General features: G+C 44.1%; 1 protein-coding gene across 5 annotated transcripts; it reads left to right on the top strand.

The window, feature by feature from the left end:
* The first annotated feature begins 294 nt into the window (after positions 1-294).
* LOC138172379 (zinc finger protein 74-like) lies at positions 295-13,440 on the top strand. Of its 5 annotated transcripts, none has more exons than XR_011171103.1 (5): positions 295-770; positions 1,402-1,485; positions 6,242-6,830; positions 8,306-8,401; positions 13,089-13,440. XR_011171103.1 is itself a non-coding variant. In XM_069102134.1 (5 exons), the coding sequence occupies exons 2-5, from the start codon at positions 1,453-1,455 to the stop codon at positions 12,123-12,125; spliced, it is 270 nt and encodes an 89-aa protein (XP_068958235.1). In that variant the 5' UTR covers positions 297-770; positions 1,402-1,452; the 3' UTR covers positions 12,126-12,414. The 5 variants fall into 5 exon arrangements, 1 of the variants encoding a protein (XP_068958235.1); XM_069102134.1 differs by lacking the exon at positions 13,089-13,440 and adding an exon at positions 12,112-12,414 and having other exon boundaries at positions 297-770; positions 6,704-6,830; XR_011171104.1 differs by lacking the exon at positions 1,402-1,485.
* The last annotated feature ends 6 nt before the right edge of the window (positions 13,441-13,446 follow it).

Raw genomic sequence — 13,446 nt, 5'->3', positions numbered from 1 at the left:
ATGGGTGTAGCAGGGGCAGAGCTGGAAGAAGGCCAGGCGAGTCTGCCGAGAAGGAGGAGGGTCTGAGCCCCAGAGCAGGGTAGTGGTGGAGGGATGGGGAAGGAGGAGCTGTCAGAGAAGACCAGGCCTGTGGGAGGGGCCCAGGTGGAAGAAGAGCCCTGGGGTGGAGTCTGGAGGCCTGGGAGGAGGGGAGGGGGGGAAGAAGGGGCCATCCCAGTGGCCAAAGCATTCCACGTGACGGAGGGCAGGGCTTGGGGAGGAGAAGCAGGCGGGGGCCTGAGCTCCTGGGCTGGGTGTGATTGGAGGAAAGGGCCCATCCTGGGGGCTGGGCAGGGTGGGGCTTTGGGGACTAGGGGGACCCTCCAGGAGTGGGCCGCCTGAAAACAGGAACTTGGAACTGAGATCCCTCTGCCTTCTTCCCCTTAGAGCTGAAACCTTTTCTGTTTTCTTCCTGGAGCTGAGACCTCTCTGCTTTCTCCCCCTTGGAGCAGAGATCTTTCTGCCTTCTTCCCTCAGAGCTGAGATCTCTCTGTCTCCTTCCCTGGAGCTGAGATCTCTCTGCTTTTCTCCCCTCCAAGCAGACACCTCTTTGCCTTTCTTCCCACCTAAGATCTGTCTTTTTCCAAGCTGAGATATCTCTGCCTTCTACCCTCAGAGCTGAGCTCTCTCTGCTTCCCCCCCACCCCGGAGCAGAGATCTCTTTGCCTTCTTCACTTGGAGCTGAGATCTCTCTGCCTTTTGAAAACCATCTCTGCAGGTGCAGGTCCCAGGTAGGTCTGAGCAAGGACCTCTCCCTGCACCCAGCTTCTGCTCGCTTTCTGTGTTCATTGAGACTCATAGTCCGCATCTGACCTCTTGGGAAGAGTCTGGCCCCTCCGGCAGGAGCAGGTCTTTCTCACCTGCCTGGCTCCCAGAGACACTTTCTTCTGCTGCTTCTTGTCCAGGCTCCCTGTCACCTCCCATAGGGCCTGGGGTGCCATCCCCAGCTTTAACACTGGGTCCCAGACTCCTAATCTTCATGTCTTACCCATAGTATCAGGTGGAGGCAGAGTTCTGGGCCTGGGGTCATTGAGGCTGGGCCTGGTCTCATCCCATCTGGATCCCAAACTCCTTCTGCCTCCTAGATCTCTGCAGGAGGATGGGGGAGGAGCCTGAGGCCTAAGAGAAGGTGTTAGTGAGGGTGGCAAGTTTCCTGTTCAGACCAAGTTCACTTCTAAGCCTGAGCCTCCCTGCTGTCTTCATCTATTGGTTGGAGTCTCTCCCCTGAGGGCAGAGTCAGGGGCTTTGCAACTTCTATGAGACCTCACTCTGTAATTCCTGGTAGGCCAGTGTCCAGCCTAGTCAGAGAAGGCCAAGACAATGTCTCCCCCATTCTGAGATTCTTCTCCCTCTGCTGCTAAGCTTGCAGATGACCAAAACCTCTTCCAAGAAGGGAGCCTAGAACCAGAGGGAATGGCCCCTGGCACCCAGAGACCCTTCTCCCAGGTGAGTGCAGTCCATCCACAGCCCTGACCAGCCTCAGCAAATCTGGAATCCCAGAGAGCCAAGGAAGCTTCCTCCTGCCAGACACAGGCTGTCCTTGTCAGGGCTGTCTGCAGAGCAGACATTGTGCTCCTGGTTCTGCTCATGTCCTCCTGCCTCAGGCCACACAAGCCTTCCCAGGTCTCTCTGAGTCCCTCTCATTTCCCATTTCTTAGGTCAAGTCAATAAGCATTTAGAAAGTGGCTCCTCTGTGCCCAGCACTGTGTTAACCTACTGGGGATGCAAAGGAAGGTTTACAAAATAACAGTCCCTGCCCTCAAGCAGCTCACAGTCTAATGGAGAGAAAACATCTCATGACCTGTGTCCAGACAAGCTCTGTACAATATGGCTGGGAGGGGTCCTGAGAGGGAAGGTTCAAGCAGTGTCAGGGACCAGGCAAAGCTTGTTTTCAGAAGATGAGATGTTACCAGAGATGTGAAGAAAGCTGGGAGGCCCAGGTGAGGGAGGAGGACATTCCAAGCAGGAGAGACAGACATTGGGAAGGTTCTGGGTCAGGGGCTGGATGGTCTTGGTCAAGGATCAGCCAGGAGGTCAATATCCCTGGGTCAGAGAGGAGAAGAGCACCCAAGGTGTAAGAAGACAGGCAAAGGTTGAGGGGCAGGGCATCAGCTATGTGCCAGGAGTCATATAAATATTATCTCATTTGATCCTGTTATGAGAATTATCAGGGTCCTTGCAAAGGGAGCACAGGACAGAGCCAGACGGGTAGGTGGAAGGTTTTTTTGGGGGGGGGGTTGAGGGGGTAGGTCAGGGCAATTGGCTCCCAGAGACACTTTCTTCTGCTGTTTCTTGTCCAGGCTCCCTGTCACCTCCCATAGGGCCTGGGGTGCCATCCCCAGCTTTAACACTGGGTCCCAGCCTCCCAATCTTCATGTCTCACCCATAGTATCAGGTGGAGGCAGAGCCCCGGGTCTGGGGTCACACGGCTAGTAAGTGTTAAGTGTTTGAGGCTGGATTTGAACTCAGGTCCTCCTGACTCCAGGGCTGGTGCTCTTCTCACTGTGTCACCTAGCCACCAGAGTTTTTTTTTTTATCCACTCAAGAGTATGACCCAATTATCACATACTTGGGTATAGATACTTGGGTCCTTCAATTCCTGAGATCATATATGTAAGTATGTATTTTTACCTACATTGTGTTTATATGTGTATATCTCTATATACCTACATATATGTAATAATATACATCTATGTATACATACACGTATGGTCTTTCTTCCTTAGCTCCTTGGCCCAGGGCCTTTAGGCAAGAAAAGGAAAAGCAAAGGAATATTTAAAGAGAAAAAAAGAAAGGGGATGCTTGCTCTGTTCAAAGACTTTTAATGCTAGCAGGCACAGTGGATGGAGTGTCTAGCCTGGAGTCAGGAAGATAGAAATTCAAATCTGGCCGCAGACAATTACTAGCTGTGTGAAGCTGGTTAAGTCACTTATCCCTGTTTGCCTCAGTTTTCCAAGCTGGAAAATGAGCTGGAGGAGAAAGTGGCAGACACTCTAGTATCTTTGCCAAAAAAACCCCAAATGTGGTCAGGAAGACTTGGCTAGGACTGAAAAGCCTGAACATCAGCAAGGAAGGAAACAGTAGCTTCTTTAACAATCCCTTGGTCATTAGCCCTTGTTAAGCAGCTTGGATTAGGGGAAGGGGGTGAGTTCCTGGAATTCTTTCCAAGTCCTTGGAGTTTTCCTTTGTAATATGGGGCTAGGGGAAATCTGAAGGAGACATTCGGGGCCTGTCAAAGAGGCATCTGGTTTGAGTCCAAGATTTACCCTGAGACAAAATCGAGTCAGTTTGTTCCCCAACGGACAGTCTTCCCAACAACTCTGTGAGGCGTGTGCTCTTACTGTCTTATTTCACAGTTGAGGAAACTGAGGCAAATAGTGATTAATGTCTTGCCCAGAGTCACGTAGCTCGCGTGTATCTGAGGCCATGTCTGAACATGGACCTTCCTGGTTCCAGGCCCAGGATTCTGCTTCATTCTTCCTGGAGCTACTTATAATTGTCCTCTGCTTAGCGCATTGGACACCTTCAGGCCTTCTGCTCCAAGAGCTGCCATCTCTCTGGCTTTTGCCCTTTAAGCTGGAGTCTCTCTGCTTTCTCTTGGAGCTGAGGTGTGCCCAGATGCTCAGCTGATATGCAGGAGTCTGATGGGGGCTTCACTGGTTGGAGAGATCTGGCAGTGACCTGCAGAGATGATAATTAAATCAATCCAAGAGGGGAGAGTGCAGAGGGCCCAGAGCAGAACCTTGGGCATATGCCTAGGCATGGTTTGTGATGTGCTTGTGAGGTCTTCAAAGGGGGTGGTATGATGGGAAGGAAAGCTCCCAGAGGAGTGAGGATCACAGAGGAGAGGGTGCTCAACAGTGTTGTCTGAAGAAAAGAGGAGAATTGGGATTAGGACTGAGGAAAGACCGTCAGGTTTGGCCATTAAGTGTTCTCTGATAAGTTTAGAGGGAGCGTCTTCAGGAAAGTGAGGAGAAAAGACAATTTGTAAGGGAGTAAAGAGTGAGTGAGAGAGGAAAGGAGAGAGTTCAGATAGATTTTTTAAGGAATTTGGCTAAGAAAAGGAGATGAGATAGACTGATAGCTCAAGGGGTCATGTGGGTTTAGGAAACTTCCCAGCCAGGCAGTGTGCTTAGTGGTGGGCACCGCAAAGAGGCAAACAGCAGTATCTTGCCTCAAGGAGCTCACGGTCCAATGGGGGAGACAACAAGCACACAATTCTATACAAACTATAAACAGGTCGAGGGGGTAGAATTAAAAGAAGAAAGGCTCCTAGAAAGAGGAGCTGGGAAAGGCTTGCTATAGACAGGAAGGCCTGCAGGAAGCCAGGAGGCAGAAGTGAGGAGGGAGAGAATTCTAGCCATCCTGGAGAGCCAGAGATGGAGGCCAGGGTCACTGGATCAGAGAGAAAGGGACTAGAAGCAAGGTGTAAGAAGGCTGAAAAAGGTGATGTCTAGGTCATGGTGAGCATTTCAAGCAAAATAAGAGGCAAGACACTCAAATGAGAGTGTTGGGGTAATCAGTTAATAAGCATTTATTAAGCCCCTGCTTAATATGTGCTAGGCACTGTGCTAAGGCCTGGATATTAAAATAGAAAAAAAAAGGGGCAGCTAGGTGGCACGGTGAATAGAGCACCAGCCCTGGAGTCAGGAGGACCTGAGTTCAAATCTGGCCTCAGACACTTAACACAAAAACTAGCTGTGTGACCTTGGGCAAGTCTCTTAACCCCAATTGCCCTCCTAAAAGCAAAAAAAAAAAAAATAGAAAAAAAGAAAGATGAGTCTTGTCCTTAAGAAGCTTATACTTTAAAGAGTTGAAGACAAAACATAAAATGAAGCTGAAAGGGGTCAGGGATGGGGATTGGGGAACACCAAACCGTGGAACACAGTGGAGAATTCCATCAGAACTCCCAAAGTCATGGTCTAATCAGAAAGTTAGAGGGGAGAGATGAGGTAGAGGACCAAGACTGATGAGATGTTACAGGATGAAGAGGTTATCATGGTCATAAGCTTCTTGGGGCATGATGGAGACGTCTGACAGAGAAAGTCCTGGGTAGTGGAGCCAGGTGAGAAATGAGGAGGTGTGGGAGCTGAGCTCTTTGCTTAAATGGTTTGGAGTTCCTTTGGAGTGAGTTCATGGTGGTGAGGGATGAAGAAGGAAACAGGGAGAGGGTTAGAGGATCAGAGATTGATTATTAATCAATAAAAGGATTACCTTCCTGTAAGTGATTGCTTACACTTAGAATGAATACCATGGAATGAAGAATGGTGCTTCACAAAGCCCTAAGGAAAAGCGAAGGTTTGCAACCTCTTGGGAATCTCAAAAAGTAGGGAAAAAAACAACCCAATAAAGTCTTTGGTTTTTCAGAGATTGAGTAAAAAAGGAAGTTAAGGGTTAAATATGGATTCCAAATAGAGTATAAGTCAGATGTTCTGAAGAAGAAAACCAAATAATGAGAAAATGAAAATGCAATTTTATCTGTATGATAGGAAGTAATAATAAGAGAACTAAAACCAGAATTAGTGGCTAGTGGGGCTGGGGGGGTGAGAGACAGGAGCCCAGGATGGGACTCCACAACAAGAGAGCCTCTGAAAAAGTGAATCACATCATGGCGCTAGAAATGGAAGAGCATCTGAGACCGATAGCAATGGCCAAACACGCGGTCTGCATGCAGCAGGTTGGACAATTAGATGACCCCTCCCAAATATTAAAGGATTTGTAGGTGTGGCCATCAGTCTGCCTCTTAACTTATTCTCTTGACTCTTGATCCCCAACATTCTAGAGTTCTAAGGGTCTATGTAAATAACTTATTCCTCATAAATATTCTGTTAGTGTCTTTCTTGTGAATTAGCTCCATCTCCAGCCCCACTTAATAAAATATTACATATCCCCATTGTAGTTCCTCATTTTCAATGTGAAAATTAAGGAATAGGTGCCATTAACAAGTGAAAGCAATTATAAAGCAAAGACAAAGTTGGTTTTGTCTATGATGCATCATAACTAGTATCACGTCAAGCCCTCAATAAAATAATAGATAATTCTCCTTCACTTGGCTGGGAAAAACTCCCACACTACTCACTTCAGCCCAGACTGTGAGTGTTATCTCGTAAGAATCCTCTTCATGTTTTCATTTAGGTAAGAATTGATTTCAGCCTTGTAGGAAATGAATTAGATCATTGCCTTTTCTTTGCTCTCTCTTCAGTGATCCCAGGATCATTCCGGCCCCGCCAGAAAACACCAAAGTTACCAGCTTCTCACCAACTCTTCATAGAATGTTCTTATCATATCGCTCACGACACTGGTGATAAGGAGGAATTTCATGTCACCTTCTCCTTTTCTCCTCCACATATTCTCATACGTCACTGATAGAGGACACACCTTCTCTCTGGCTCCAAAGGGAGAAGCATTTCACAGGAAGACATTTCTCCAGCTCTTATTAATGCAACATGATTCCCACTTCAATTGGAAAATGCCTTTCTCAATATTCCATTGGGCCCTTAATGCCTTTTTTCAAGCATTGACTCTGATACTCATAAAGGTGATATGAGCTGTAGGCAAAGCCCTTCTCTGGGCTTCAGCTTCCTCTTCTAAGTTGATGAGGGTTGAACTATATGAATTCTGGAATCTCTTTTGGCTCTAAATCTTGTGACCTTTGATGGTTTAGGAGCTGGTGACATTCCAGGATGTGGCTGTGGACTTCACCCAGGAGGAGTGGGGCCTCTTGGACCATTCTCAGAAAGAGCTGTACAAGGAGGTCATGCTGGAGAATGCCCAGAACCTGCTGTCCCTGGGTAAGGACCCTGTCCCCTGCTAACTCCAAATCTGACATCAAAGGAGTGTTTTCTTCCCTACATATTCTGCAGATTGTGAGCATTTATCAATTATTTGAAAGGCAAAAGTGATCTCTCCACAGGGTCCTCCTGCTGCCTGGCTTTCCTATGTAAGGTCTTCAAATTACGTGATGGGACTCTGGGACTTGGCTTTGTTTCTCCTGAAGTTGTCTTTTAATTTCAGCAGCTTCAGGTAAAAAATTAATCCACTATTAGAGAATCTTGGCCTTGGAGCCAAATTTAGAGGTCATATCTTGTCTAACCTCTAACTGGATGTGAATCTTGTCGCAAAATCTCAGAAAAGCATTCATGTTGCTTTGAAGATGGGCAATGCTTGCCAAAGCAAGCCCTTCCTCTTTGGGATGTGTCTCGAATTTGGAAAGGTCTTCTCTTTAACGCGCGTAAGGTGGTAGTTCATTGCTCCTAATCCTGCTTAATGCTATGTGTGGAATTGAATAATAAGGAAAACGGAGGCAATTCTCTTTATTAGCAGGGCATGCTGCCTGCCAGTAAAAGAGCCCATGACTGTCTCTGCTCAAAGGTCCAGAGCAGAGGGAGACAGCTCCCCTTGTACACATTGTTGAAGGATGGCTTGGTGTCCTGAAGATATTAGGCCCAACACCCTCATATTCACACACATCCCCCAAGGACCACTAAGTTCCTTGAGGCAAGAATGGATCCATGATTAGCTGAAGCGAACCCATTCCAGACCAGCTGAACTCTGAAGTCTGTTCAAAGACAAAGAACCACAACTTAAGCAATTACGGGACAAAAACAGTCGCAGGACAAATCGATTAATTGAAAAAAAGATGAATAAATAAGTGATATTCAATCATTTTTCTCACTAGTATAATAAATTTAACTTTATTCTCCTTTGCAGTTCCCTCTAATTCCAGCTCAGGTAGTAGCAAAGAAGGGAAGGCAGTGAGCATGTGTGTACACCTACTGTGTATCAGGCACGGTGCTAAGTAATTTAGAAATATGTTCTCATTGGACCCTCATGACTGTGGGTTTGGTATCATTGTCCCTAGTTTATAGCTGAGGAAACTGAGGCTCACATAAGGGAAGGAATTTGCCCAGGAGCACACAGCCACTAAGTGTCTGAGGTTGGGATTTGGAGTCAAGCCTCCCCGACTCCAGTCCCAGGGCTCTCACCACTGCACTACCAGCTGCCAAGGACTTCTAAATAATGTAAGCTGTGGAGTGTGCCCATCCTTCTGTGAAAGAAGTAAATAAAACCAGAATTTTCTGATTCCAGATTGACTGTATGACCCAATAACCCCCCTCCAAAGATCCCCACAATCAGTACCATGGAAACCATCCCTGAAGAGCCCTGGGAACCATCCTGTGGGCCTGGTGTGCATGTCCCCTTTCCCTAGAGGCCCACACTGCAAACTTCTCTCCATCCTCATGCTTTCTGTGCTCCCCACGCCCAGGGCTTCCAGTGGCCAGAGAAGATCTGGTCTCCTATTTCCAGAGAGGGGAAGCACCATGGATTCTGGAGCCAAAAGGCCCAAGGAACTTTTGTCCAGGTGAGTGAGATGAAGCAGACATATGAGGGCTGTTGTCATGAGGCATTTATGTGTTGTAGTGAAGGGAGCGCTAGCCTTGGGGACAGGAGGACCTGACATGGAATTCCTTTTTAGATACTTTTTGGGAACGTGATCCAGGGCGAGTCATTGAATCTCTGAGCCTGTTTCCCCATCTGTAAAAATGAGGTGGTTGGACTCCATAGCCTTCAGTTCCTTATAAGAAGTCATTGTTTGGGCATAGAATTCTCTTGAAAGCATCAAAAAAGGGCCGAGGCTGTCCAATATGAACAATTTCCCAGATTTTTTTCAAGTCAACAAGCATTTATTAAGCATCTACTGCATTCCAGACCCTGTGCTAAGTACCAAGGATTCAAAGAAAGGCAGGGGACAAGTCCTTCTCCGAAGGACTTCACAGTCTAGTGGCAAGACACCATGAAAACTATGCACAAACCCGCTACATCCAGGATAAACTGGAGCTAATCAGGAGAGGGAAGACACTGAGGCTGAGGAGGACTGGAGAAGACTTACTGTAGAATGAGGAGTTTTAGGTGGGACATCAGGGAAGCCAGAGCCAGCATGAGGGGCAGCCAGAGAAAACACGGAGTCAGGAGATGGAGTGTCCTGGCCAAGGAACAAAGAGAAGGCCATAACTGATGATTATTGCACATGTGGAGGGGCAATAAGGTGAAAGAAGACTGGGGAGGTGGGAGAGGGGCATCCACAGACCAAGGCCAGAACCTGCATTTGAAGAGGAGAGAGATCAGAATCCAGGGATTGAGGTAGAGGCTGGGGCCTGGTATAGCCCTGGGCCCAGTCAAACAGTCAGTATAATTAATAAATGACAATGTTCTAGGCACTGTCTAAGCCTGGGGATACAAAGAAAGGCCGAAGATGGTCCCTGCTGTCCAGAGTTCACCATCTATTATACAAACATGGAGATGGTTTGGAAAGAAGCAAAAGATCATGACCCTCTTAGCTGAGCCAGGCAAAAGAGAGTGCTTTGTTACTGAAATACATCAAGTTCAAGAGGGCAATAAGTGAATAGGAGAGGAGAGAATAGTAGCTTAACGAGAGTAGAATTGATGAAGAAAATCACAATAATAATAGCTAATATTCACACAGCGCCTACTATGTTCCAAAAAATCTACAAATATTATCTCATTGTTCCTCACAAAACCCTGTGAGGCAGGTGCTGCTATTATCCTCATCTCACAAATGAGGAAACTGAGGCAGACAGAGGTACTGTGAATTGCTCAGTGTCCCACAGGGAACAAGGCTCTGTGTCTGGATTTAAACTCAAGTCTTCTGACTCCCGGCAGGGTGCCCTGTCCATTGTGCTGCCTGACTGCCTCAGGGGGGAAAATATCTTTGCACCAGGGCTGACGCTCCAAATAGGGGAGAGAAGAGGATCAGAGACTTTTAGGATAGTGCTCCAGGCAGTCATCCGGGACTGGAATGGATGGAAGACAGGGTGGGCTGAGGAGTGGGGATCAGGCCATGTCAGTGATCAGTTACTGGCATTGATCCCTTTTCCTTCTCCCATGTATTTTTTTTTCGTAAGGATTGATGAAGGGGCAAAGGGGAAAGATCAGAGGATATCATTGAGAAAACCTAATTAGTTATCTTAACACAATGTGCATGAGATGAATTCACCTTTAAAAAAATAAGAGAATAGCAGAATGCATTAGAAAGCAGAATTAAACATCATGTTGTGTATGAGAAACACCTTTGTTTGACACAAAGATTCACAAGGTATTAAAATGAAAGGACCACATTCTATAATGCCTTTTTCAAGTATGCCCCTAAACTCACTCCACTCTGTGCCCTTTGACCCCATAATAACCATTGGTCCTGTAAACTAAAAGGATCACAGAAAGATGAAAAGGCTCCATTTTGATATAAAATAACAACTTCTATTTTTTGCTGTTGCAAAGATCAGTATACAAGGATGATGCCAATATATTGGAAAAACACTGAAGAAATGATGGTCTAAGAATATAATGGAAGAAAGGGTGAAAGGCACAGTGTCAGAGAAACCTGCAAAGAATTGTCCAAACTGATGTAGAGAGAAGTGAGCAAAACTAGAAGAGTTTATTCTATAGCAACACTGATCAATGTAATGAAAAACCATAACTCCAGAGCAGCAGTTTCCCAAATCTTTTGTTTTTAGGACTCCTTTCAGGAACAAATATGAAGTATGTTGTGAAACCCCCTAGTCATTTAATCTGCTACTCATAATATTCTTTTAAATTTGTGCATTTTTATTTTATGCATTTGGTACTTATTTAATGAAAATGACTGAGATAACTATAGCCCCCAATGTTCCAAATTTATACTTTCATTTCACAGTACAACTATAAGATATACAATTTTATTCTACTTTAAATTATAAAAATTTAATTTGGGACTTTCTGGAAGGTTTTTTTTTAAATCCAACAAGAACTCATGTTTGCTATTATAAGACTTCAATGTAAATTTTCTTATTTCATAGATTTTTTAAAAAATTGAAATAGCATTTTAAATCAAATAAGTTATAACTTGGAATATGTTGAACAAAGCACAATATATGAAATTAATTTAAAAGTTGGACTTTTTCTCTGAACAACGGTTTTTAGTTTACCTGACAAACCCCATCTACAATTTGGTTCTGCATCAAGTCAATTTAATGACAACAACAAAATAATAATTAGTATTTTATAGTGCCTTATATGTGCTAGTTCTTATACTGGGCTAAGTTCTTTATAAACATTTTCTCATTTGATCTTCAAAACAATGCTTAAAGGTAGGTACTATTATCTCAGTTTTACAATTGGGGAAACAAAGGCAGTGAGAGGTTGTAACTTACCTAGGGTCAAAGTGCTAGCAAGTATCTGCGCTAGAATTTGAACTCATGTCTACCTAAGTCCAACTCTATCCAATGCTCTATGAGCTGTCTTTTGATTAATAACCAATATACAGTGAAGATGCTCTGTTGTTGAGATGTGGAAATTCATATTTTGTTTTTAGCCTTCAAACCAGTCAACAAAATGAATGGCTAATTGCTATATTAAAGGTGTGTTTTTCTATTGTCTAATCAGAAGAAGTGCATTAAGTGGATAAAACAACCTTTATAAAGAAAGACCTCTTCTGCCCTAACTTTCTTCTTTCTACCACTGGTTACACTCTCTCAGAAACTCTGTGGAATGACTGACCTAGTGTGAAAAACAGTTCCCTTGAAAATTCACTAGGTAGAAAGATAGTAACATACACAGAAAATAAGTTCAAAGCAGAAAGTAGCCTTAACACTGCAATGAAAGGCCAAGTAAGGTCTGTTTTTGTAGAATGTGTGTGATGGTCCATGATAGTTTCAAGATGGTTTGTAATGTACACTCCTAGGGATCATGTTTTTCAAAGAACCTGCCTTCTACACTGGAAGAACACAAAGATTTGTAACAGCTTGATGTGCTAATTACTGCACTAATGAGATGAGATTACAAGGTAATTTTTGAATGAGCTGACTATTCTGGTGCAGTTTACAGAAAGGAAATGAGGGTATGACCATGAATGGGGGAAGGATAGGCACTTGCATGTCAAACCTTTCTGGTAGTTTGGAAACAATTTGATTTTAGGTTGATAATTCAAAAGAATTTGTTACACTTAGTTGGAAAGGGACAGAGTTTGGTGTCATCACTTCATGAACACCAAAACCATTATATGTCTCATTGTGACAGTTTGGAATCGATGAAGATACATTTTAGAAAATACATGGATAATGGATAATGGCTGTCCTAAAGAAGTGATGGACCAAACAGAATGTATTATGCCTCAGAGGAATAGAAAAAAATGGTTGGTAATCATGTGATCCCAGACATGGAAACAGAAAAAAAATAAATTGAAATGGTTTACCAAGGAAATTATTATGTGAATTTTTAGTATATGTGAAGCAAATAGCAAAATATCTATTGGTTTCAATAGAATAAAAGAAAAGTTGGATGTACAACTGAATATTATTTAATAAACCCATTTCTCAACAGTATATGAAATTACTAAAGAATGACCATATGATAGTATATCAAAACTGAACAGTATGAAAAACAAGGAAGATTAACTGAGATTGGCAGAATAAGAAGTTTTTTTTGTTTTTTTGCTTTTTGGAGGGCAGTTGGGGTTAAGTGATTTGCCCAAGGTCACACGGCTAGTTTTTGTCTTAAGTGTCTGAGGCTGGATTTGAACTCAAGTCTTCCTGACTCCAGGAACTAACTAGCTGCCCCAAGAAACTTTTTTTTAAAAAAAGACATTTAAAGAAAGTGTTGAAAGTGCAATGAAGAAAGACCGTCTAGTGCTGTGGGAGTAGAAGTAGTCACAGGGACCTGAGTTCAAGTCTTAACTACATGGGTGTGTCTCAGGTTACTCAGTCATTGATGAGCTCATGGCGTGAGTGAAACATAATGGGAATCCTGCCCTGCCTGTATCATAGGTCTGCTATGAAGATGCATGATTATTGCATATGAAACTACTCTTTGTAAATTAAATCATACTGTGGGTGTGAGCTAATTTCATTTCCAAATAAGTCTGCTTATGTAGGTTTAAAAAATTTTCTTTTTAACTGGGGAAATAGGATAAAAATTAACTTCTTTTCTGCCATTGGAGGGAAGATGATATATTTATCTGTGTGTGTGTGTGTGTGTGTGTGTGTGTGTTTCCTCAGGTGCAGTGGCCAGGTTTAAAGTGAATGAGACCACTACCAACCTGAGCATTTCCATGAAAGAACCTGACCAGCTAAGATTCAAGAGCCATGGCCCCTGTGGCTTCAGTGTGAGAGAAATCTCTGACTCTGATATCAAGGTAGATCAAAATCCACAGAATCCTTATGAATTTGATGAAGTTGGAAAGGCCATGATACAATATTCGGCCCTAAATCACTGTAAGACAGTGACCCCAAGGAAAGACTGTTTTCAGTACAAAAGCTTCACTGAACAGGCAGAGCTTATTCAGTCCCAGGAGGAGCCTCCTGAAATGCAAATGTATCAAGGTAATCAAGAGAAAATGGCCATCAGCTTGAGTTC

The sequence above is a fragment of the Petaurus breviceps genome, unplaced genomic scaffold (assembly GCF_028583685.1).
Source record: "Petaurus breviceps papuanus isolate PSGF00001 unplaced genomic scaffold, PetGlider_PUasm1.0 526, whole genome shotgun sequence".
Lineage (NCBI taxonomy): Eukaryota > Metazoa > Chordata > Mammalia > Diprotodontia > Petauridae > Petaurus > Petaurus breviceps.
This window is presented reverse-complemented; position numbering and strand designations above follow the sequence as displayed.

Excerpts from the sequence above, each read along its gene's own strand:
- LOC138172379 (XM_069102134.1), top strand. The coding sequence starts at position 1,453 with ATGGCCCCTGGCACCCAGAGACCCTTCTCCCAG. Across the intron at positions 1,486-6,703 it reads CCCAGAGACCCTTCTCCCAG|GAGCTGGTGACATTCCAGGA; the intron begins GTGAGTGCAGTC and ends TTGATGGTTTAG. Across the intron at positions 6,831-8,305 it reads CCAGAACCTGCTGTCCCTGG|GGCTTCCAGTGGCCAGAGAA; the intron begins GTAAGGACCCTG and ends CCCCACGCCCAG.